General features: G+C 40.3%; 2 protein-coding genes across 2 annotated transcripts in view; one reads left to right on the forward strand and one right to left on the reverse strand.

The window, feature by feature from the left end:
- The first annotated feature begins 2,975 nt into the window (after positions 1–2,975).
- On the forward strand, positions 2,976–5,171 carry Ets97D (DNA-binding protein Ets97D). Its single transcript, XM_018019257.2, has 5 exons — positions 2,976–3,138; positions 3,283–3,409; positions 3,470–3,539; positions 3,593–4,319; positions 4,378–5,171. The coding sequence occupies exons 1-5, from the start codon at positions 3,075–3,077 to the stop codon at positions 4,809–4,811; spliced, it is 1,422 nt and encodes a 473-aa protein (XP_017874746.1). The 5' UTR covers positions 2,976–3,074; the 3' UTR covers positions 4,812–5,171.
- T48 (FU domain-containing protein T48) overlaps positions 4,931–24,730 on the reverse strand; it is a 39,891-nt gene continuing 20,091 nt past the window's right edge. Inside the window, exon 3 of the mRNA XM_018019258.2 lies at positions 4,931–6,455. Within this exon, the coding sequence (XP_017874747.1) occupies positions 5,464–6,455 (992 nt within the window). The 3' untranslated portion in view covers positions 4,931–5,463. The remainder of the gene's footprint in view (positions 6,456–24,730) is intronic.

Below are 24,730 nucleotides of genomic sequence, written 5' to 3' on the forward strand. Positions count from 1 at the left end.
ATGCTAAGCATGACTCCTGTGCAGCTTGGTTTTTTTTTTTTTTTTTTTTTGAAGGCGTGATGACGACTTAGAGGATGACTCAAGCGCAACGAGAGGCTTATTTATTATTTCGGATATTACGGCATTGGTGACTTGACTGGATTTGGAATGGGTTAACCAAATAATATTTGTCAGCCACACAGCAGTGAATCATGTTTGAGATCTTGTCAATGCTTTCTATTTGAATGTTTCCTTTCTAAATTAAAAGTTCTTTATGGACATTTCAAAGTTTCTTTTTATCGAGTGAAGCCAAAGTGGCTAATAAAATATAGAAAAGGACACGGCCCGCAGCCTAGTTCACTGGCCCCCAATAAGGCTGCGGGTGTTCCTCGAAAGGCAAACAACAAGGCGAAGCGAACTGGATTATTTATTGGGCGACCCAGAAAGCTCGACGTGGCCAGCGAGGCCCATTGAAAATGCAAAATGGCCTCCAATTAATTAGTAAAAATTATGAAATGGAAAAACTAAAAACTGAATACGAAACTATAACTGAAACGGAAACACGAAATTCATTTGAGTTATGCGCCAGCCAAACGCAGCTGCCCCACTTACCACCTGGCCCCACCCCTCGTCTGCCTTTCAAGTGTCCTTGCAGTCAGTCCGAGGCACTAACCTGCTAGCCCTTTGGCGACCTAAATACCAGGCAAGGCTGGAAGCTTGTATACCCAAAAATGCAAATAGGATTTCAGTAGTAGAAAAGGCATAAGTAATAGCAATGGTATTTGATGCACTTCGAGAAATACGTAGTAGAAAGCTCTAGCACAAATTGACGCACTGACAGAAAATTATGTTACTAATGATGTAAGTTACAATTCACATGATTTTCATTCAGAATTGTCGCTCTAGCTAAAGTTAGCTTGTAATTTCTGAGATTTTCTTTCAGTGTATGCCTTAGCTGCTCCAGTTTCGGGACTGGCCACATCCATGTGGGAGTTGTCCTATTGATTTAATTTCCACTATTCTTAGTGACGCAATGCGCGACGTAGTCGAATCGCGTCGAGTCGAGTTGAATGCGCTGTCCGTCTCGCTGTCGCTGTTGTTGTTGTTCTTGTTGTTGTAGTTGCTGTCGCCGTGGCGTCCCAGCAATAATCCTGAGACGCCTCCAAGGGGTTGTTTTTGTTTGCCACACTGCCACAATGCCACATGGCCCATTGAGCTATGTTTTTGGCTCTAGTTGTCTGCCGGCGCCGCAATGACTGCGCATAATTTTATGGTTTATAGCGAGGAGTATTTCTCAGCTCTTAGCTTTCGATTCCCAGACGACTTGTCATTGCGCCTTAGGCCGCTGTTGCTATTCATATTTTGGGCGGTGGCTAAAGAGACCCTTCGACTGATGCCACAACTGCAGCTGGCTGCCAAACATGACCTAGACACTTTGGTCTAGTTGTCTCTCTAGTGCGATCAGCTCTAACATCATTCTCGAGGTCATTACAATGACATAGAGCAGCGCAGCTAATTAGCATTTAAATTAATTGAATAGTGACTAATGATGAGCCACAATCTGCATCTGTGTTGACACTGACTCAACATCTGTGTGCCAAAGAGTCAGAATGTATATTTAGAGCTGGATTCAAAGTGGGCTTAGAACTTTACTCAACCGTTGCTCAAAGCCCAATGGAAACACAATTTTGCGTAAATTTAAGCCCTTAGTTTATTTTAAATCACAAACTTATAAAAATTAGATTAGTCGGATTAGGACTTGTACTCAAACGCTGCTCAAATTCATATAGGTATAAAAACAATTTATGCAAATTTCAGTCATTAGGACTTTTATTTTATTTATTTTTAAACTATAAAGTTAAATTTTATCAGCTCACCTTAAAGACACCCTGCTTTGCTTTATAGAATGTAGTTGTCTATGATCCAATATTCCATAAATATGAATTCTTATTGCAACTGTATTCTATATATGTATATGTTTTTATCTTCATCAGAAAACAAGTAACAATTTAGCTAGAAATTTGCCAACTCAACTGAGCTAACAATGAGATAATTTTTGTGCGCAACTCTAAAAACAGTGCGAAACTCATTTGAAGGGGATAGGCGAGAAGTGTTTGGGGCAGGAAACATGAAAAATCGTTTGTAGTAACAAGTGCGCTTTGCACTTGAAGTTGTTTAACTTCGGCTCCTCCCTCCGGTCACTATGCCACCATCTCCTGCCCGCAGCCTCTGGCAGCAGACAACAGCTGATAAGACAATTGTCGGTCTTTGTCTTGGGCAACAGTGAGTGGGTGAGTGAGTGAGTGTGGTACATATGATGTATATACAATATCGTGTGTGTCGAACAGGTTCTATGGCATTTTATCTGCAGTTAACGGGTGCCGCTGACCCACTTGCATAATGGTCTTATGTCCAAGAACTTCCTGATTTTGATACAAACATGGTCAATTGTTTTGGATTTGGAGCACCAATCACTTTAAATGCTTATACATAGTATACACTATTTAGTGGTTGGTTTATCAATGAATGTTATGTATTTAAGATTTTTAGTACTTGTATTGGCTGCTAGTGAATCACTTCAAATGGGTTGACTGTCAGTTGTGCACATAAATTTCCTTATTAGCTACTCACATCAACCGCAATTAAGCTGATCAAACGATATTCGCACAATATATTTTGATAGCTTTCTTGATTGTCAATGTGTGTAGTTAATTGCTCTAATTTTTGCATGCAAAATTTTTCAATGATTGCGAACATAAATAGAAAGCAAAGCGTGTCAGCAGAGAAATATTTATTATTAGCTTTAAAAGCTGAAAAGCTTACATATATTGTTGTTAATTTTGCAACAAATTTTGCAAGCTAAAATATTTATATTGCCTTTGCTTAACTTGAAATATTTGAATAGCCCGCCATTGTGTGCAAGCTATAAGAAGCTGATTGCTATAGCGCAACAAGTTGACAGCGCCGGAACACAAATGAGCTAAAAATGTTTATGCTTTTAATAACTTTTAGCTATCTGGTCACACTTTTGGTGCTCTCCAAATAAATTGCAGACAATTTGTCTGAATCTCCGTAAAAATATAAACATATAAAGCATGGACAGCCACAACGATCTGTCAGATGAGTTAATAAGACGTCTTAGCGGTGGTGGTGGCCTGGGTAAGTCATGAACTATCGCATCCAGTGAGCAGCTGCTGCAGCTCCTGCGATGGCCAACTGCACAGGTTGACGTTATAGTGCCTGAGCGCAGTCTGTGTGCAGCAACAGTTGTCAGCTAGCTAATCTACCCCGAAAACCTTGCAGAGGAAGTGATATCCAGCGAGATTTTTGAGGAGACGAATATATACGAGGATACAAATGATGTGGAGAACGAGCCAGATGACATTATCATCGTGCACATGGACATTCGGGAACCGCTCAGCACGCTCAAGTACATTCATATATATCAAAAAATTTTTACATATGTATTAATTTGAGCTACATCTTATAGAAAACTTGTGGAGCAAAAAATTGGCGTTGAGCTAAACTATTATACATTCTGCCTACAGGATGCGCAGGAGGTAAGAATTCTGACAAATCTTCCGAAGCATCAATTAAATGAAGCCATTTGCAGCTGGAGCCCCATAAGAACTTGGTCGATCAGTGCGTCAAGGGCGAGGGTTTAGTGCAGATCAATGTCCAAATCCAGACTACGCACAAAAAGATAAACATTGCGGATGTTCTGAAGCCCACAGAGGCAGCGCTGGCCACCCTGGCCATCGAGGAGGCTGCCCAGCTCAGTGCCCAAGACACCAACAGCAGCGGCAAGAGCTCTTCCAGCGGCAGTCCCAGCAAGGTCAGCAAAAAGCGTAAGCAGAAAACCGACGAAACATGTGATGTAGATGTCATGGAAGAGGACAAGGATGCCGATGTGGAGGTAACCAAACCCGTGCTCAACTGGGTGCTGGATAGCAAGTTCAAACGGGAGCAAATCCGCCTCAAAATACCTGAAGCAGTGAGTGAATGGACGCCTGCGCATGTTGCCCACTGGCTGGAGTGGGCGGTGAAAGAGTTCGACCTGCGTGACCTCAACATGGACGAGTGGCGAATCACAGGCCAGGCGCTGTGCGCCATGACGCACGAGCAGTTTAGCCGGAAGCTGCCTCGTGATCCGGGCAATGTATTCTGGACGCATCTACAGCTGCTCAAGGAGTGCAATTTCGTGTCCGTGGTGCACAAACAAGCCGAAGAGCTACGCAAACCAAAACAATCCAAAGCGACGGGTGGTGCCAACATACCCGGAGTGGGCTTGGAGCAGCGTATAATGCGCAAATCCTTTCAAAGCGTTAAGAGCAATGATTGTAAGTAGCTGATGTATAGATACTAGATCCCTTCAACTAATCGTTTCTCCTTTAACAGCCTCCGACAGCTCGCCGGCGCCGCAAAGTCCCAGTCATCATAACAGCATCGGATCTGGCAACAATGGCCAGGTGCAGCTCTGGCAGTTTCTGCTCGAGATCCTGACTGACAGCGAGCACACAGACATCATCGAGTGGGTGGGCACAGACGGCGAGTTTAAGCTAAGCGATCCGGATCGCGTTGCCCGCTTGTGGGGCGAAAAGAAGAACAAGCCCGCCATGAATTACGAGAAGCTTTCTCGAGCGCTACGCTACTACTATGATGGTGATATGATATCCAAAGTATCTGGTAAGCGTTTCGCGTACAAGTTCGACTGTGATCTGAAGCTGCTGATAGGCTATGATGCCAGCGAGCTGTCGCGCTTGGTTAACGAGCGCAAATGGGCCGACCAACTGCAGGCGGCGCAGAAGGAAGCCGATGCCGATGCGACATGACAGCCGGCCACTGGTGTCAAACGAGAGCCCGATATCCTGTGGAAGTACGAGGCGCCATAACGCTGGCTAAAACGGTTCGCTGTCCGTTTATTGGCCAGATTAATTGAACTGCATTTAAATATTTGTAGGCACATGATTTTATTGTTCACTTTGTTCATAATATATTATAGTTATTCACTAAGCATTATAATCTCCGTCTCTATAAGCTATCGCTATAAATATCATATACGTAGGTACTGTATCTATCTATATAGTAGGTATCATATATGTTTAGGCATTATATCATATATTGTTCGATTATACGTTGGCGATTTTTGTAAAATCCATAAAATTAAAAACAGAAATCCATTTTCCACGCGATTTCTTCGATTTTCATTTGTATGTTGTTGTGTATGTGTGAGTTTTTGTGATTTTACATGACTAGTTCGCTCTGTAGAGGCTAGATGATAGACTAACTAGGGCTAAGCTAGATTAAACTAAACTAAACGTTAACATTTAGCGAGTCGGCAGCTAAATGTGCGTCTCAGTTTGTTGATGGCCTGGCGGAATGTGCTCAGCTCCGGGCTAGACTTACGCTGCACATGGAACCGTGTAGCGTAGCCAGCTTTGTGCTAGGATAATACTCTTCCCTCTGCTGCTGCAGCGGCCGATACTAGAGCTCAGTCGTGATCTCGTCCTGCGGCCGAAAGCCCAGCTTATAGAACTCATCCTCTAGCCAGAGCGAGCTGGCATTGAGATCTGTGATGAGATTGCCGCTCTTCAGCGTATTGAAGCTGCTGCCAAATGGATCCGAGGCACGCGGCTCTTCGAATTCGTGCAGGCTGATAAGCGAGCCGAACAGGTGCAACTTCTGCTGTGCCGAGGCGCTGCTGCTGCGATCTCCTGGCAGAAGATCCGTGCCCAGCTTTAGGCTGGGTGGCGTCCCCGCCTTCTGCTGCTGCTGCTGCTGCCTGTAGATGCTGTGGCTTGGCTTCTTGGGCGCCGCATACAGCGCCTCCGAGCCACCGCCGCCCGCATGGGAGGTCTGAAAGAAGTCAATCAGCTGGCCCACTTGCGGCTTATAGCGCTCCAGAGCGTGCTCCGACCACGCATACAGCCGCGCCCAGTCGTGCGGCGGCGTGGGTATCAGCTCAATGGGCCTGTTCAGCAATATCAACAGCTTGGCCAGGTCCCGGACAATGGGCCGATACGAGTTGGCCGCTGCCACCTCGCCGGACAAGTACAATTTGCGTATTTGCCGGCGCGTGTCGTTCAGCATGGCCAGAAAGTACTCCGCATTGGGTCGCATTTCGTTCAGCTGACGCATGAAATCGGCCCGATCCATTGTGTTCTCATTGATGAGCTTCTGCTTGACAGACTTGCGTCGTCGCTTGCGCCGCACCAGCATCACGGCCACGGCCAGCAGCGAGAGGCAGACCAAGAAGCCGCCCAGCAGACCGGCCAGCGCTGCCATCAGCGGCCCGGAGTAGCCAGTGGGCACACAGACGCGACCCATGAACTCGGTGTGGGCCGACCATTGATCCAGATAGCCGGCGGGGCATTCATCTACGCATTGGCGCGTATCCGTCACCAGGTACAGTGGACACTTGATGCAGCCCGCCTTGTTGCAGCGCAAACAGTGCGAGCTCGTCGTCACGGGGCAGCCTGCAAAGAGAAAAGTGCCAGAAATTGGGTTAGTTAGGTTGGGTCACAATTAAAGGTCTCTCAATTAGCGCTAGCTCACAATCAGCATAATTGCTGCTCATTTGCATAGGGTAACGTCTGCTGAAGCCTCCCACAGTCAATTCCCTTAATGACTGTAAATTAAGTCATCCATCCTATTGAATTATCACTGAACGGCAAATTACACTAGACAACAAATATCCGATAGAAATGGGAGCTTTTTTAAAATCATATTTGTGTTCTTATTAACTCTAGCTCTGTCCATTATTATACTCTTTTTACCTTTGGAAACTGAAAAACGTTATCTATTTTCTTTCCTGTATGTTAGTCATTCTCTTGTTTCTGTCCATTAGAATCATAATACTTGTTGTCCAGTGTCAACTGCGCATATCATAAAGATTTTCCACTTTAACTGGGTTTTGTCGCCGGCTATTTGTTTTGTTGGCTTTCAAATTCAAGGTAAACCCAACAAAAATTGTTTGACTTTTGGTTTTTGAAAGAAACGACGACGACAACGACCACAACTACATCAACATCAACGCATTAGCATAAGAAGTGTTGTGCACACAGAGACACAGACAGTTGACAGACAAACAGTCGGACGGACGGAGCGACACAGACTATGCTACATATTCTAGGAAGGCGTCCGTCCAATGGGAAAGTTCAATATGAGACGCGATGTGGAGGCGCATCCCAAGTGTTGTCGCCGCACATCAAAAGCTTTTTTTGACAACTGCAACGAGAGACAACGCAATGCGACTCCCAAGCAGTTCAGTCGTTGCCGTTGTTGTTGTTGCTGTTATTGCTGCCATTGTTGTTGTCGGATCAGCAGCTGGCCCATTTATCTTGGACTGAAGTGGCTGTTATACCCTGCGCGAAAGGTGAACAAAAAGTATATGAGGCTTACGCAAGTACTTCAACTACAAATGAAAATCTGCGAATCTGCTTAGAATATATAGAAAATAATATAGAATATCTTGTTCTACATGATCAACTATACCTAGAGCAAGGTCTATTGAGCATTGAGTGGGAAAACTTTTGTCTATAGAGTAAATAAGGTAAAACAATACGATTTCAAATTTATCGCATTTGTGTGGGTTTAAGCTTAACAGTCACAGTTACAGTTTAAGAAGCATTCGATCAATAGAAAGGCGTATTCCTTTCTCAGCTTGAATTGGAGCGCAGAATTTCCTAATTTCTAGCCAGAAATCAACCGAATCTAAACTCAGTTGTTCCCTTATTATATTCACTCTCACAAGATCACTGAGTATGTTGCAGTCGTTCATTTACGGTTTATCGTTTTTCTTCAACAAAGCCTTGGCGGTTTCTGTCTGTCTGCTCGCCTGTCCGGCTGTCCGACTGTTTGTCATTGCACCACGTACGCACCTTGTCTGCCCCGATTGCCATGCACTGAGCGTCCGTCGTTCAGCATCGGGCTGGGCATCATCAATGGCATTAACTTGTTTTAGCGCTAATCAGACACAACCCCCGAGCAAATGCAGCCGCAGCAGCAGCGGCAGCAGCAATCGGATTGCCGATTGTCGATTGCCAATTGCCAATTGCCTTTTGCCGACTGTCTGTTTGCCTTGGCCATGGCCAATTCCCAGGCAAGAGCTGTGCGGATAATCAGTCGGAACGTAACTCGTAATTGATATTGTGCAGTCCCTGGCCGGCTCCGCTCCGCCACCTGCTACGACCCAGTGGGCTGATTCTGGGCGTGCAGTTGATCAACGATAATTGGTTATTAAATGGAAGATTGCCTTACCCCCAGCTCCTGCTGCCGCTGCTCGTCATGTAAATGCACTGAAATTACAGCGCCCAGCCAGATTATAGTGATACACATACATATACATATGTATATATGCTATATATAAATAATGATATCTCGATTGAGCCAGCAGGATTCCATTGGCATTGCGCACTTGAGCGGAATAAATGCATAGCAAATGCTCCTCGGACCGAGCATCGTAACTCAATAGAGATTCAATTTAACAACTGATTGAATCACAGATCGAAACAATTATCATTGCAGCCCTAGCACGATTAAGTGTTGCGTGTAATTATACCCTGTACGCAATAAATATAAAGTGATTGAAGGTGTGCCCTCTGTGGATAATATTGCGCAAGCTTTGTGGCTCTACATATAGGGTATACTTTTTCCAATGAGTGAACTTGAATGCTAAAATACCCTGTTCTATGAGAGTACTCGAATACTCAAATATGTATAGAAATTGAATTAATTTATTTTCGATATTTTTCTGACAACAATAGATACCCTGTATAGATAATCAATTTGTTATTCTATGCACCTATATATATATATATTGTTGGCATTTTAGAATACATATAGTACTACTTGTATATAATAATGAAATATTGATGCGTTGCCCTTTTAATTTCACAAAAAGTATTTTCTATATTCAGATATCACGCATCTGTGTTAAGCTGCTAGCTACAACTACACTGATTAGAGGGTATCTATTAGATAATCATTCAATTCGTTCATTTATCATCTTGATAGCTTATCCATTCATTTGCATTTCTCAGCAGTCGATGCTATCATAACTCAATCAACAACAAACTGCGCCCTGTTCAGAATCTGTCACGCCCATACTGTAAGTTATGCAATTGTTTAGGTAAATATGAACTAACTAATAACAAACATTGGTGAAACATGTGCTATTGGCTAAGTTTTGGTTAATGAGCAACAACAAAAATTCAAATAAACCTAAAACAATATTTAAACTTTCTATCGCTGACTCAGAGCAGCTATAGAAGCTCTCTAAACGTGGGAATTAAATACCATAAACATGTGAACTTCGTATTAGCTAGGCGTGTCAAAATATCGGACAGTTGCTCAGATACTTGACAGATATACTTTCACTCAAAGACAGCTGCAACAACAGCAAAGGCTAACTGGCAATTAGTATATTGTAAAATGTTTATCGTGCTCAAATCGCAGATCGGCGCTTAAAGCGTTAATTTTATGACGCGTCAAATGAAACACGCATCAAACTGACTACATAAAAGACCATTTGCTGTGGGGGAAGTTCGTGTTTGAATGGCAACTATGAGTAATGCGCCAACAACTAGCGATGTGTGCGTGAGGACACGAATGTGTATTACAATTGGCATGGCTAACAGAGTAAATTTGGTTTATTGTTTGAACTAAACATTATCTAGGACAAAACAAGTGCCAGAGTTTATTATTATCTAGGCCATAGATGATTCTACGTAAAGCTGAACTTGTTATTTAATATGAACCAAGCTAAGGCTTGATCGAATGTCAAAGAAAATTCATCACAACAGAATGATAGATCTAGATCTTAGATTAATTGAGATAAGAAAACTTAACTCAAGTCAGAACATTTTGGTTTTTAGTCAGTCAATCAAAGCGAAACTTGATTGAAGTATTCAAAGTTAACTTTTTTCTAAACGCGAACGTGACACGCACCCATCTCTAGCATAATAAAAAAGATAATTGAACTGGTTCCACACGCTCAAGGTCGTTCCATGTGAGAGAGTCGCGCATTGAAATTGAAAATTGGTTATCGAAGATCAGCGGCAAATGTGTAGCCAAACAAAGCCCAGCTACTGTCTACAGCTGGCTCTGCTTACCCAAAACCAGGGCGTGGCCTTTCATGTCAGTTGAAAGCATTGACATTTGCATGTAAACAGGGGGCACAAAAGTTCTAATGAACTATTACTAAAATCTATTAAATAAACCGTTCGTTTAGTTTATGAACTAAACGTTGGGCACGCAGAGAGGCAGGAAGGCACGAAGACTGAATAACAACGTGTGGGCGTTGCCAAATTTGTTATTATGCCCCAAGCCGTGGGGCGGACTGTTCCATAATTTACCACAAAATGCTTTGAACTTGCTACGTGCCCGATCAGCCCCGCCAGCTGCGTGGCAATTGAGTTGACTTGAGTCAAGTCGAGAAGAAAGTTCGCCCGGAAAGCAAAGCAATGCAAACTTTTACCAAAAAAAAACAACTAAAAAACAAAAAAAAAACCAAAAACCAAAAGATTGTAGGGTGCAGGGCAGAGCAGGGAAGTCGTGCGGAGAGTAGCTGTGTGGCATGCCCAGGCGGCGTTTATTAAAATAACGGTACTTAAGTGCGCCCTAAGCAAACTGCACTTCGATACTCGCATGCAACGAGCCGCATGCAACTAAATAAGCGCCAAGAGCACTTCGCTTTTCAAATGGGCGGCAACCAAAATCGGCACAGGACAAACAGAACAGCGTCGAGCAGAGAGAAGCGATAAGGGAGCAGAACTTTAATAAGCATTTAAGCGACATATATGACAAGAGGCAACAAGAATTAACAGTTAAGTACACAGTGGCCAAGAAGAAAGATGCATATGTGCTGGCTACAACATAACTGAATGAAGAGCAGAAAGAAGCTTTAAATTATACAAGTTAAAGAAGTTAACAAGAAGGAAGAGAGAAGTGCGATTTGAAAGTTCTTTCCGCATTAAATAGTTTAGATCTGAATTTTTTGAGGTCGGTAAGAGAGAAGCATATTGAAGAAGTGGAGCTATATTTTGAATAATTCAGTCTATTCCCAATATTTATATAGATAGATGAAATACAATTTTAAATAGGGTATAAAACAATAATAAGCTCACCGATTTAAAGATTCTTCATAGTTATTAATTTTCTAAAGTTTCTCTCTATTCAATATAAAAAAAAAAAAATTTTTTTTTTTAATTTTAACATTTCTTTAAAATTACTTGCAATATATATCTTTTATAATAAAAATAGAGTTAGCTTTCATCAGTTAATAATTTGATAAAAAGAAAACTTGAAGAGAGAAGCGAATTCCTTAATTTTCTATTTCCGTTGCTTTCAAACAGTAGTTAAGATCATATCTGAATGTTGCCTTAAAGAGAGTAGCAACATTTTTTTTTTATATTAATAGCCCCGACAAATATAATTTATATGATGAACATTAATCAATCTTTTGCATGGCTCGCGCAAACCATTCTCAAGATCATATCTAGGTTTTAGGTTCAGCTTTGGCTTGACCCCCTTTTGGGGCCAGCGAGAACAAATTGTATCATGAGCAAACTGTTTGCAGTCTTTAAAACACACACCCATCGATGCCTTTGTCTGTTTGGCTTCAGTTCGTGACCTCCATAAACTGCAGAATCCAACTCATATAACCGGAGATAGAAGGAAGCTACGGAAAGGGGGAACGAGAGAGAGAGAGAGAGAGAGAGAGAGAGAAGCTGGTCGCCGAGGGTGAGGTGCGGGCAACATCCTAAGATTCTGTACCCGAGCGCACATTTTTTAATTGCCAATAAGTTTTGCGAGTCAAGATCAACTGGGCAACACGTCAAGCGACAATTTATTATAAATTATTTTGGTTAGTCAGCCGCATTATTTATAAGGTAAGTTCTTTTTACTTTTGTTTCCCTTTATGATAAATTGCTTAATTCTGCGATTGCCTCAGACGACGGAGCCAACGGCGGCCAAATTCATTTAAAATTTTGTCGATTTTCAAACATCCGTTCGATTTGCCATTATTGTCGCGATTTTCTTGCCGGACCAGCCAGACACAACAACAACAACAGCAAAAGCATCAACAACAACAAAACAACATCTCGTTCAATTTGCTCAGCACTTTGTGTTTATTTGTTTGCGATTCTTTTGGGTGCAGGAGAAAAAAAAAACTAATTAAAATGCAGCTGACAAAATGAAGTTTTGCCTCTTTCAAGCTTGTCGCAGATGCAGCTGGAAGCCATTTAAAAAGGCCTGCGAAAATGTTAATTCGTTTCATGTTTTTATTAGAAAAACGACAGGCAAGAGAACTCTAATTATATAGATATACATATACACATACATATATAATCTATGTATGTATACATGCTTTTGCAGAATTATGGTATAATTTTTATTTGCATCTTTAATTCGATTAGCGTGAATTAGTAATATTATATTACTGTTTTGTTGATTTGTTAACATTTATTATTGTTATGGATATAATTGGTATTATTATTATGATTGTCATTAGCAATAGTCTCTATTATTATTAGTTCCACTTTTTTTTATCATTATGATATTTATTGAATATTTATTTTAGTATTATTATATTTATTTTGTTATTATCATTATGATTGTAATTATCATTATCAATTTCATTCATATTATCTTTATTCCATACCGATAACCCTTACAATATTATAATTGTAATGTTCATTATCATTGACATTCCCATTGTCATGATCATGGCACTATCATTATCATTATCATTATCATGAACATGTGTCTACACATTTCTGCATCCGCATCAGCAGATGTCATGATCATGCGCATGCACAATACTTGGGTTTTCGCCTAAATTAACACCTCAAAACCGCTCAAATGGAGCGAGTCAGGTTGTTGCTGTGGCAGTTGCAGTTGCAGTTGCAATTGGATTTAGTGGTGACAGATATCAGAAACTCATTCAGAGAGCCAACTTGTTTGGCTGGTTGGCAACGAAATGCGCTGTTGCCAATTGCCAGCACGTTAACTCTGGCCATAAAAATCAAATTTACAACTGCAGCTGTCAGCTGTGGCTTGTTGTTCGTTGTTTTGATGCCCTGTAATCGATGCAAATTAGGGAATATTGGATTCATGCAGCGGGAGTGAGCGAACAGTACAAGAGTTTTTCAAGTCCTCTTTGATAAGAGAGTTAAGATTAAAGAGTTTCACCCCTTTCCCTATGATATTTATTAGACATTCACCTCATTTTAGTTAGTGAGACTCTCTACAGGGTAGCTCGCAGTCAGTCTACCTTAGCTGCCAACTGTTGACTGCCTTTTATATTTACTGCTGAATGCGCATGCGTTGCCCGTTGCAAGTTGCAAGTTGGTCTCTAATTGCCGGGCAGAGCGCGAATAACTTGACATTAATGCATGTTGAGTTTAATTGTTTCATGTACACGCAGTTCCCTGTGGTCGTTACACTGGGAGCCCACACACACAGCCGCCCCAGTCCAAGCCAGCCAGCTAGAGAGCAGGGTGAGGGAGAGGACGAGCCCAAAGTAAATAAATTGAAAATTGCGCTGGGCAAATTGTTTAAACATTGTCACAATTGACAATTGCCAATTGACTTGGTAAACGCGTGACGTCGTCGTCTTTGTCGTCGCTGTCGACGGCCCACTGGCATTTGCATAATTTCTAGATAGGCCGCGCACGTATGCATAATAATAATAATAATAATACAAGATATCGGGCGCTACACAAATAGATAAGTCGATACAAAGAAGGCAAAACGGCGATATTGACAACGACTTTGGCATTGACTTGATTGCAATTACAGAATTATTCAATCAGCCGAAGCTGTTGATATCTAAACTATAATCAAAACATATATCAGAAATGACAGCAGTCGGAGAGCTCAACACCTGCATACAATATACTTATTAAATTAAATTAATCATAATATGGAATAAAAAACATTTCATTGAATAATAATTAGAATCAATCACTAAATAATTGAAAGCTAGAGTGGTGTAGATTATACTCTAGGGTATAGATTAATACTCTATTTTTAGGACTAGAGTATACCGTATTCGATCTCAGAATATATACTTGAAGCGCCCATAGTTATTCACTTGACTGGTGTTTACATCATTTATTTAATTATCGCCACATTCGAGAGCCGCAAAAATTGTTTAATTTTTACAGCCACGCACAGCAGGCGAAAGAATTGCCTTGCTCACATTGTAGCCAAGGCCTACGATTGTAATCTACTTAAACTGCTTACATTTAAAAGATTAATATTGGCCATTAAGCTAAGTTAATGCAATTTGGCGCAAATATTTGTATATAATATCAGACATTCTTTCAATTAATGAGAAATCGTTTCATTCTTTTTAAACGCAAACTGTAAGGCTTTGAATAATTCAAATGTTTTCAATTAAATACTTTTTCTTTATTTTTTGGTCAAGGCCTTGTGAGTTCTTAATAATACTAATTCATAATAGCAATGGTACTAATGCTATTCAGTAATAAGTATAAACAATTAACGCCTTAAATTACATTCTATTGCCAAAGATTTAAACCAGCACGAAATTTTATTTTATTGGCATTGTTATTAACATTATTATCATGATTAATATTACTATTGCTATTGTGACTGTCACTAGCTAATTAATTGAGGCTCCACATGTCACATGGTATTACTTGTATGCAGTTTGTTTTATAGCCAATTTGAAACATTTGACATTAATCAGTTGGTGGAATCTTTAAGCCTCGTTCGTATGCATATAATTTCGTAATAGCTTTGAGCTGATGCTTAGCCCACTGCAGCCACCAAAAGCCGTCTAAGCCAATTAGGCAACTGCGACTTGACTTTATACTGATTACCATGACGAAATGTCGTACCATTTACAAAAACATGCCAGACCCCGAAGTAAACGCAGCAGCAGCGAGTGGGTGCGCGGGCAGCGAGAAGAAAAGCCAAAAGTTCAAATGCCTTGGCGGTTACATCAAATGAAGTCATTGCAGTTAGGAGAGAGAGAGAGCGGGCATGGGCAGGTAATGAAAACAAATACCTGGCAAAAAAAAAAACTATAAAAAGAAAAACAAATACAAATAAAATGCGACAAAATCTGCGCAGCTTTTGCACACGCGCTCCAAGCCAGACCAGACTGGACCGGACCGGTCAGGCTGTCCGTCTGCCTGTCCGGCTAGCCCACTGGCTGCACTTGCGCAATGTGGCAGGCAGCATGGAGCAGGCAGCGACGCATGCGCAAACACAGCCACTGCCCCCAGCTCTTGCCACTGCCCCAGCCCCCGCTCCAGCAGCTACCACAAACGGTTGCAATGCATTTTAGCCAGCAAATTGTTTAGCTAAATGCCGAACTGCACCGATTGCCGCAAAACGTGGCGATAATTTCATTTGGCTGGACGGGTTTCCGTTTTATCAATTAATTTGAATTCGAATTTGAATTTATTCAGAGGCGTTTAATGTTCGCACTGTCCGCTCCGAGCTGGCCTTCGTCATGGCTAATGCCAGCTGACACTCGGCGAAAGTCCAGACCGATAATGAGTTTCCCACCCGACTTGCCCAATTAGCCAAATAGTTTCAGTCAGCCAGCGCCATGCAAAAGGCCTTTTCTATCATGGGCAAACTTTTTGGCTGAGCTCATTAATGTAGAAAATAGAAATGATACGAACAGAAAGTGAAACTTCGTGCTAAAATTTTGTTAGCGTTTATTGAAGTTGACTCTGCAGTTTGTTTTGGTATTTAACGAAAATATTTATATAAATTTATGATATATCTATACAATGGATTGATTGAGCTATAAATGATTATAGATCAAGTAAGAATCAGAGAGAAGAGTTCAAATTTGGTATACTCTATAAAACTCAAGTTCTTTAAAGAGTTCTTAGCCATGAGTCATACCTGGTTTATGTCTTGCATGCCAATTATAGGGTATCTCTTAGCCCACCTCCCTTTGTAGCTGCCTTCAACATATGCTGCCTGGCGTCACTGTAATTGAAAGTAGCTGCTTTGTAAGTGTATGTCAAAAGGCTAGACAAAAACGGTAGCTGCGACAAGCAAATAATAACAACAATAGCGGCAGCAACAACTACAACTACCGCTACAGCAACAACAACAATAACAACAAAAAACCCAAGCAGCAGCTGCCGTCAGCAGCTTCTTTTGAAAAGCGCGTCCAGTGAATGGAAACGGAACGGCCCGCAGATGAGCCAAGTCATTTGGATGGGTGCCATGTGGAGACATGGGCAACGACGCGGCCAAGACGTGGCCCAGGCGTGTTATCACGAGCTACCAATTGGCTTTTGGACTTTCTTTTTGGGGATCGACTCATTTAAAAATGCTTTACGTGCGCCGTTTTTTCTCTCCTTGGCTGACAGGCGCAAATAATTAAACTTTTTTGTTTTTGCTTTTATTTTTATACCCTGAACCCATTGAAAATGGGAAATCAGGGTATAATGGTTTTGTGAAAAGTATGTAACAGGCAGAAGGAATCATCGCAGACCCCATAAAGTATATATATTCTTGATCAGGACGACGAGCTGAGTCGATATAGCCCTGTCCGTCTGTCCGTCCGTCCGTCCGTCCGTCCGTCCGTCCGTCCGTCCGTCCGTCCGTCCGTATGAGCAAAAGGATCTCAGAAGATATAAGAGCTAGAGAGCTGAAATTTGGCAAGCATACTCGTGTATACCATAGGCAGTACAAGTTTGCTTTATTTTTTCGATAACTCATCCGATAACTTTTTTATCGAGAATAATCGAAAAATCGACAATGTTTTTTCAGCTTATTTTGAACACTTTTAGACCTGGCGACTTCAAATTTGCGTTGTATATAAAGTTAATGGATACAAAGATTTTGTAATTTACAGATTTTGGATACCACGCCCCCTTCGCCCCCAATTTGTAAAAAACGCATTTTAAGTACTAGAGACTTGTGCTTTGAAATGTACACACATTTAAGCCATATGATTACGCTCTAAAAGTTTCATTAAGATCGTATGTCTACAAAAGAAATTATTCAACAAATAAATTCTCGTTATATTGCCCACACTGCAGTGCAGCCCAAGCGCAGCCGCTGCTAGCTGCGCAGTTTGCAAAGCGCGTGCTTATACGTGCATGTGTATGTATGTGTGCATAAAAGAAGTCCAGAATGATTAGAATATCAGTTTGGAGGGTTCAGGGTATCTCCTAGTCGAGCAGTCTCGACTGGAGCCTTCTTACTTGTTTATTTTTTATTTTTTGGGCAAGTGATAAGCGTGTGGGCCAGACAAACTGTAACAAATGCGTAGAAAGTTGCGTGTGCCACTTAAGTGTCGTGGAATGCAGCACCGAAATCTTATATGCATATGCACATATGAGAAGCTCTGGAAGGGGGGCAGGAGGCGTGGGCTACTGGGGCAGGCTTGATAAAGTGTCAATGTAATGCGTCGAGCAACAGCTTCCACATGTCACACAAATCAAATCAAACAAAAAGCAAAGCGAAGCCAGTTGACAGCCAGTTGTTGCTGTTGTTGCTGCTGCTTGCAACAGCGAGTGGCAAGTACTTGACCGAATTCCATTGCGGCCCCCGCCAACTCCCTGTCCGCCTCGCTCTCACACTCACTCGCTGCTGACACTGTGTGTGTGTGTATGTGTGCATAATTATGCCCAGTTGGCAGCACTCGAACCAGCAACTGTCAAAGAGTTCTCCGGTTCCCCAAGCAGCTGCATCAGAGTTGACACCAAATGCAAAAGGCTGAAGTCGAGCTTAGCCGACTTTATAATACTTGACCAAGCTTTAAGAGCTGTTAAATAGATGAACTTGAGAGTTGTTATTATTAGAAGAGCCTAACGGTGTTGCACCTGCTTATCTGAAGTTTGCTGCTTCGAGAGCTGTGCAAGAATTTTTTTAAACCTAAAAGATTGATGGTCTTAGTAGTAATATAATCACCTACCTGCAACAAGGAACTTTTCTATATGTAAGCCATTAAGATATAGTGTTTTTTTTTTTCTGATCTATAAATGTATCTTGAGCTTATTTCTTAAATCCAACTCCAATATACTCTTTTCTCTCCATGAGCCAGCATAAATAGCTGAGACCACTTCATGCAACAAGACGCAACGGCTCGCAGAGATGTGCCAAGTTGCAATTTGCAAATCAAACAGTTGCAGTTGCAAAACAGACAAAATGCCAAGAGGCAAAAACCAATGAACCAACCAAACCAACCACAGACAAGAATTTTCACAAATATTTAGAAATCTGTTAAAAAGAAACAAAAATGCAAGGAATTTTAGAAACGCTAGCCATAGTAGCTAAACAAAACAAAAAAATTTGACCAATTATTTTTCAGACCTGTCTTAGAGTTGTTATTCCATTCCATTAAATTTGCTTTTGCCTACAGATATTTAAGCTGAACTCATTTAAAATATTATTAACATTTTTTAATGATGACTCTAATTCGATCAAAAGACAAAACATTTTTCTTGCATTAACTAAAAACATTTGATTGCCTTTCCTGACTGTTACCTCTGCATTGTGTCTGAACAGCTTGGGAATTGTAAGCAAACATGTAAAGTATGCATGAAAATTGGAATGGCAGTTTACTTGCTTTTCACAACTGTTGGCGAATTTCAATTAATTAAACCAGCTAACTCTATAGACTTGTAACACTCGGAGCTATGGCAAAACAAAAGCTCAACTTAGGTAACACACACACATAGTGCGAGATTTATGTGTGTAACAACATTTTTCAATGTACTCATATGTAAGACTTAATTTGGTGCCCGCATTGCTGCCAGCCCGAAAACAAATATTTTCACACATGTCAAACAGAAATATTCGTTGTCATGGCTAAAGGAAAATTGATAATAATCTGCCATACAGCGCAAACACATACAGAGTGTACGCTGCAGTTGAGCACGATGACGACGGCAACAACGTCACAATGTCGCCATAGACGGCGTCCATTGGAGGACAACTGGATGGGGAGTGCTGCAGGAAGCTGCCAACTGCGATCGTGCCACAAGAAATATGGCAGAAAATCGTGCAATAGAAAAGTGAAGCAGAAATCCCAAGCCAAAACACGGCCACATGCAACAAGCGCAGCTTCCTTGAAAGGTGTGCTTGAACAATTAATTTTGCTTTTTCGGCGTACTTAGAGCTACACTATAAGCAGAGAGATAGGGTATAAGACCAGACTCTTAGGCACAGTAAATGCTTGTTTAAGCAGTTAAATTGATTTTGTATGATTTTTTGTATGTCTTAAATGAAAATAAATTTATGCAATGAGTGAGATTATATTGCTTTTTGTTTCAAGTATATAAAAATAAAATTTCCATACATTTTTCTGATTATTTTAGAGTTTACCTTCAAGTCTTCCTTATCTCCAATGAGTTAGAGACTCTTAGAGTGTAAGATTAATTTTTACTTGAATCTCGAAAATTTACAAAGCTAGAGACATAAACTATATAATTTAGGATCTTTTAGACTACAATAAGACTACAAATATTTTTTATATTCCACTTTCATGCGTCCAAAACATAATACTGAAGCTAATTCTAAGCTAATTTGCTTAAAATTTTAACTAACTATTTATCAAATTTAATATGTTATTAAAGTCAAACCCTAATTAAAATTGTTTTATAAGCCAGACCTCCTTTTCTTGCCGTGTAGATTGAGTGCTATGGAACCACAGTGGAGAGTCTTAGGTATGGATTTGTTGTACCAAAACGTCGAGCAGAATGCGGGCAGTGAGCCAGAAGACAAGCGCTCTGAGCCGAGAGGCTTTCCAAAGATGCAGCTAGTTTATTTATGGCTGCCAACTCGATGAACGTTATGTGTAAGACAATGATAATGATAATGATAATGATCATAATGATGGCTATGATGATAATGATGATGATGACAAGGCAAGCCAGGCTGTGACCATTTAGAGCTGATTCTAAGCGCGCACTTTGGAAAGTTGGCTCGCGGATTTCCAAGGAACAGCAATTTGATGACGCCAATAAAATGTGTGTTTAAAGCCAATTGATTGTTGTCGACGCGTTTACAGACATGAGCTTCTTCTAATGGCCAAAGCCAAACGGAAGAAGGCCAACATATCAGCGCGGCTATGGACCCCACCAGACGCAGGCATTCACACATTTACACAAACACATACACACACTCAATCAGAGACACACATGGAGCTGCCTTTGTGGAGCCCACAACTGACATCTAGTGGTACTTGAGCTAAAACTTGCAGCATGAAGTGCATTTGGGAATGCCTCGCACAGCATTAGATAGATTGGAGAAGATCTATGGGTTGAGGCACTTGAGCAACGAAAACATTTCAAGTTGCATGCAACTCCACTCAATACATCTACATACATATACAAATATATTGGCTTTGTTTTGCTTTGTTTTGGCTGTTTGAGCTCAAGGTAATGTAAGTTTTTGTAGCTTTATTGATGCTAACAAGTGCTTTTCACACAACTTGAAAAATGAATCGGGCCTAAACCCTAACCAAATCGCAGCGCAACTTTCACAAAAATAAATCAAGAAGACAGCTGAAAATTCCATTATAAAACTTTCTAGCCTAATGTAACTGAACTAATTAATGATGCGGCAAATGCGTAGCGAATTATCTAAGCGAAAGGTGTCAGCATGTGCCACATGTGCCGCATGTTCCGCATGTGGCACAGACTTATGGCTTGCCATATGCTGCAGTCAATTTTTTACCGTATTGCAGTAGGTCAACAGAGCTTAGCTTTTTATATTTGGGGCGTGGCTGCTCTATAATGGCTGCAAGCCAGTGCCAGACTGGAAATTGAAACACCCACACAATGCACAGCACTCTACACTACACTACACACTTGGCTTGAACATATGTAAATTAAACCCACTGCAATTGCACTTTGGACACCGATTTTAATTATCCCAAAAGCCAAACAAGCATTTCAACTGTATACAACAACATCGACAACAACAACAGCGAACCAAAATTGTTTATAAAGAACGAGCCCCATACAAATTTCATGTGTATGAAATTGTGAGAGCAACAACAACAACAAGGCCTCTAAAAGTGAACGGGCGTCAGCTCGGAGACGTTAAGAGCTACAATATAGAGTACGAATATGAGCACAAAACTGAGTGTGAGTGTGAGTATGAGTATGAGTATGAGTCTGAGTGTGAGTGTGAGTATGAGTATGAGTATGATTACAAATAAAGGTTAATCATTCTTAGTTTTGTATACTACAATACCGTGGAACAAACCTTGTTGAATATGCAATGAGATAATAAATTAATTATATGAATTGTTGTTAACACACATTTTTTCTTAGAGATTTAGATTACAATTTAGATTTAGTTAACGTTAATTGTCAATTATTTATGGTCTAGAAATTCTAAAATAAAGTTACGTAGCTGTGTTCAAAATGCCTTAAAGATATCCAATACAATATTTCGAGTCTTGATATAAGAAAATATTGAAATAGTTTTAACAAAAACTAACAAAAAACTAAAATGTTTGAGCTCTATGATATTTTTGTGACTTTCTGTTTAGTTAAAAAAAAATAAATAAATAAAAAAAAACTTAAGAAAAATATTGTTAATTACTTATAGCCAAAATCAAATGCAAGTGCAAATTTTTCACGGTTTATCAATGAATGAAATTCAAAAAGATAACTAAAATAACTTTAAATTTGCTCAAAAATCTTTCAGCAAGAATCAATTTGATTCATACAGCTGCAAGTTAATTCCAACATACCTACTAAATATTCTCATTTTCGCACCAGTGTGCGCTACGCATGTCAATTCTGATGCACCTGCCCGCATACCCGGCACACCCCGCTAGTTATGCTTTGGCACAAAGCGCATGCGCAGCAACAGCAGCCGAGCGGAAATGGCCGCGAATTGTGGCAATAATTGCGATCGTTCGGTCGACTGACCAGACAGAGCATATCCACTCACTGCCGATGCAGCGACCCAAAAAAAAAAAAAAAAAAATAAACAAGAGACCAACAAAAAACGAATTCAATTTTCAGTTTGAAAATTGGCTGATTTTTCACCTTCATTAATTTTGCTGCGAGTTGCTTTCAGTGCTCAATGTTCCGGCAAACGAAAAAGCCGCTTAAATCAACAATGTTACCAGGCGAGAGTGAAGAGGGAGAGATGGGGTGGGGGGATTAGTTTTTCTTTGGGGGCGGCGACAATTGTCGCTGTCCAAATCATTTCAGCCGGGAGCGGGTGGGCGCCACGTCAAGTGTCAGTCAGTCACATTTTATGAAGAAAACGAATGTAAGAAATAAGACATAATACATTTTCATAAATGCAACATTTTAATTTTCATAACGAAAAGCGAGCGAAATTATGAAATTTCCGGTCGAGGCAATTCGTGGGCCGTTGTTGATAAGCTGACGGTTCAGGAAACCTGCGCTGAGCTATGTCAACACACAAACCAAGCACAAGGCAGCTAGCCAGCTCGCCGGCAGCCAACAGCTGGCAGAGGTAAAAAGTCTAACAATGGGCAGCCTCATGGATACCCTGTAAAAGCCGAAAATTCTTGAATTGATGGTAAAAAGCAGAGGCTTAAAGGTAGAAGTTGGTGAAGGATTAGAAAAAGCTTAGCATTACCTAAGACAAAAGTCTATAGGCAGAAGAGGCTTATCAAGTAAATCAATTGTTGATACAGTCACAGTAAAAATAGTAGAAAATGGCTGAAGCTTATAATAGAAACAGTTAAGTAAAAACTGTCAATCAAACCACATTTCATTTTGATGTGGGTTTTGCAAAATTACATATTTAATTCCATTTTTATATGTGTTCAGACGCAAAGCACCCATTAAGCTATGACTAAGTTTCTATCTGCAATGGCTTAGTCACAGTTTAGTTTTAGCCATGACAAAAACTAAATTTAAATATGTATACATATACAAGTATATATTTATAATTTTCCATGAAATTGATCTGCTTATTCATTCATTCATTCATTATTTCATCTCCATTTCACTTTTACTATAATGAACCACATTTAAGCAAACAATTAACCTCTTCCAGTTGTAGGGCATCATCAAGTCGAGGGCTTTCACCTGCAGCCTGGTTGTTTATTGTGCATTGCATTTGGTAATGCAATTCCGGCGAAAATTCAACCAACAAATATTGCCAACTGCTGCAAATGCGCATAAAAATGAGCAGCGACTTTTCTTACCCCTTCCGCTCGCTCGCTCTCTCTTTCTCTCTCTCGCTCCCTCTTTTTATGGGCACTTGGCTTTAAGCACCGCATTGACATGTCTGACACATGTTTTGGTCGCGGTTTTTTGGCTTTGGCCAACTTCATTTGAATATGCTTTTGGCACTTGGCTCGCAAATAAAATCTATATATACACATATATTCAGCAGCGTTCATGCTTCGATGTTTATATAGCTGTACATCTAATATCGTTTGATTTTACCTGGAAAGATCAAAGAGCAGAAAGTAAAGAAAACATTAGTTAAATGGCTAAAACTATAAAAGTAAAATCGCGAAATGCCGCCAATTGAAAACTTTTGGCCCCCGAACGACCCGCTGCCAATTGGATGACACCCACGACAAATAATCTTCAGTTAATTAATTGAGTTCAACAAGTTGAGAAAATAATCAAAATCGATTGAAAAAAAAAAAAAAAAAAAAAAAAAAAACAGAAAAATGTTTTTCTGTGCTGCTGTTGTTGTTGTGGTTATAATTTTTATATTTTTGGGGTCAAGCGGCCAATGTTGCATTGGCTTTGCTGACGATGTCAAAAAATCATTTGCAAATATTGCGAAAAGCTTATAATTGTTATTTACTTTATTGCCGTTGTTGTTGTTATTGTTGTTATTGGCAATTGAGCAATTTAGCGCTATTCATTCATAAAAAATAAAAACAAATTTTGTTGTTTCATTTTGGGCAGCTCACGCGGCGCCCGAAATATTTGTAAACGTGCTCAAAATGCTCAATCAAAAACGCATTACATGAATATCAATTTTTCATTTAAGAAAAATATATATGAGATAAATAAATAAAAGAAATAAACACTATTATGTTTAGACAACCAATATCTTGCGCAATGCTCCCCATATTGGCACTCGGTTAAATTGTCAATCGAGCCAACGATTGCGTAACATATTAATATTTTAATTACCTTCCACATTTGTGTGAACTTGAACCCGAGTTCAATTCTCGCGTCATCGTCCGAAACTCTTGATAGCGAGCCGCCCCGCACATAAATTGTGTAAACGCAGCTCATAAATAAGTCACTAAATGAAATATTCGGCACATTTTATACACCGCCAAAGACAGCTCACAAAAAGTTCTGTTGGCAACAGCTCGAACAGCTACTTAAAGCAGTTGCGAATTACAAAGAAAAACAGCTTAATTCAGCTTATGGCCATTTGATGTATCACAGTCTATTTGGCAAAACATTGATAGAAAAGACTATTTTGATTTCATAGAGTATATTTAAGGTGTCTTTTGTGTGTGAGTCATCAATAATTGTTAGGGCCCGTGATTCAACAGCTCTTCAGTGTTATGCAAATGTCAAAGTTACTTTTCACTTCATTGGAATATCAACAAATGAATTATAATAATATACATGGCGTTTGTTTAATGTGCCACTTGTTAGAGACCCAAAATGCCTCTCGCATATTAAGAACCTTGAAGGTTTCAAGGGGTTACAGATAAATTCAAGAGCTATTCGAACACAAAAAGGAGAGGAAAAATACTTTTACAAGTTCGTTGGCTTCGGCACATTCGGGTGATTTTTATGTGTTTCTCTACAGTACATTG

Source organism: Drosophila arizonae, chromosome 2, assembly GCF_054131065.1.
Source record: "Drosophila arizonae isolate 15081-1271.41 chromosome 2, UAZ_ARI_1.0, whole genome shotgun sequence".
Lineage (NCBI taxonomy): Eukaryota > Metazoa > Arthropoda > Insecta > Diptera > Drosophilidae > Drosophila > Drosophila arizonae.

Coding starts and splice junctions, on each gene's coding strand:
- Ets97D (XM_018019257.2), top strand. CDS start 3,075: ATGGACAGCCACAACGATCTGTCAGATGAGTTAATAAGACGTCTTAGC. Junction 3,139..3,282: donor TAGCGGTGGTGGTGGCCTGG/GTAAGTCATGAA, acceptor AAAACCTTGCAG/AGGAAGTGATATCCAGCGAG. Junction 4,320..4,377: donor AAGCGTTAAGAGCAATGATT/GTAAGTAGCTGA, acceptor CTCCTTTAACAG/CCTCCGACAGCTCGCCGGCG.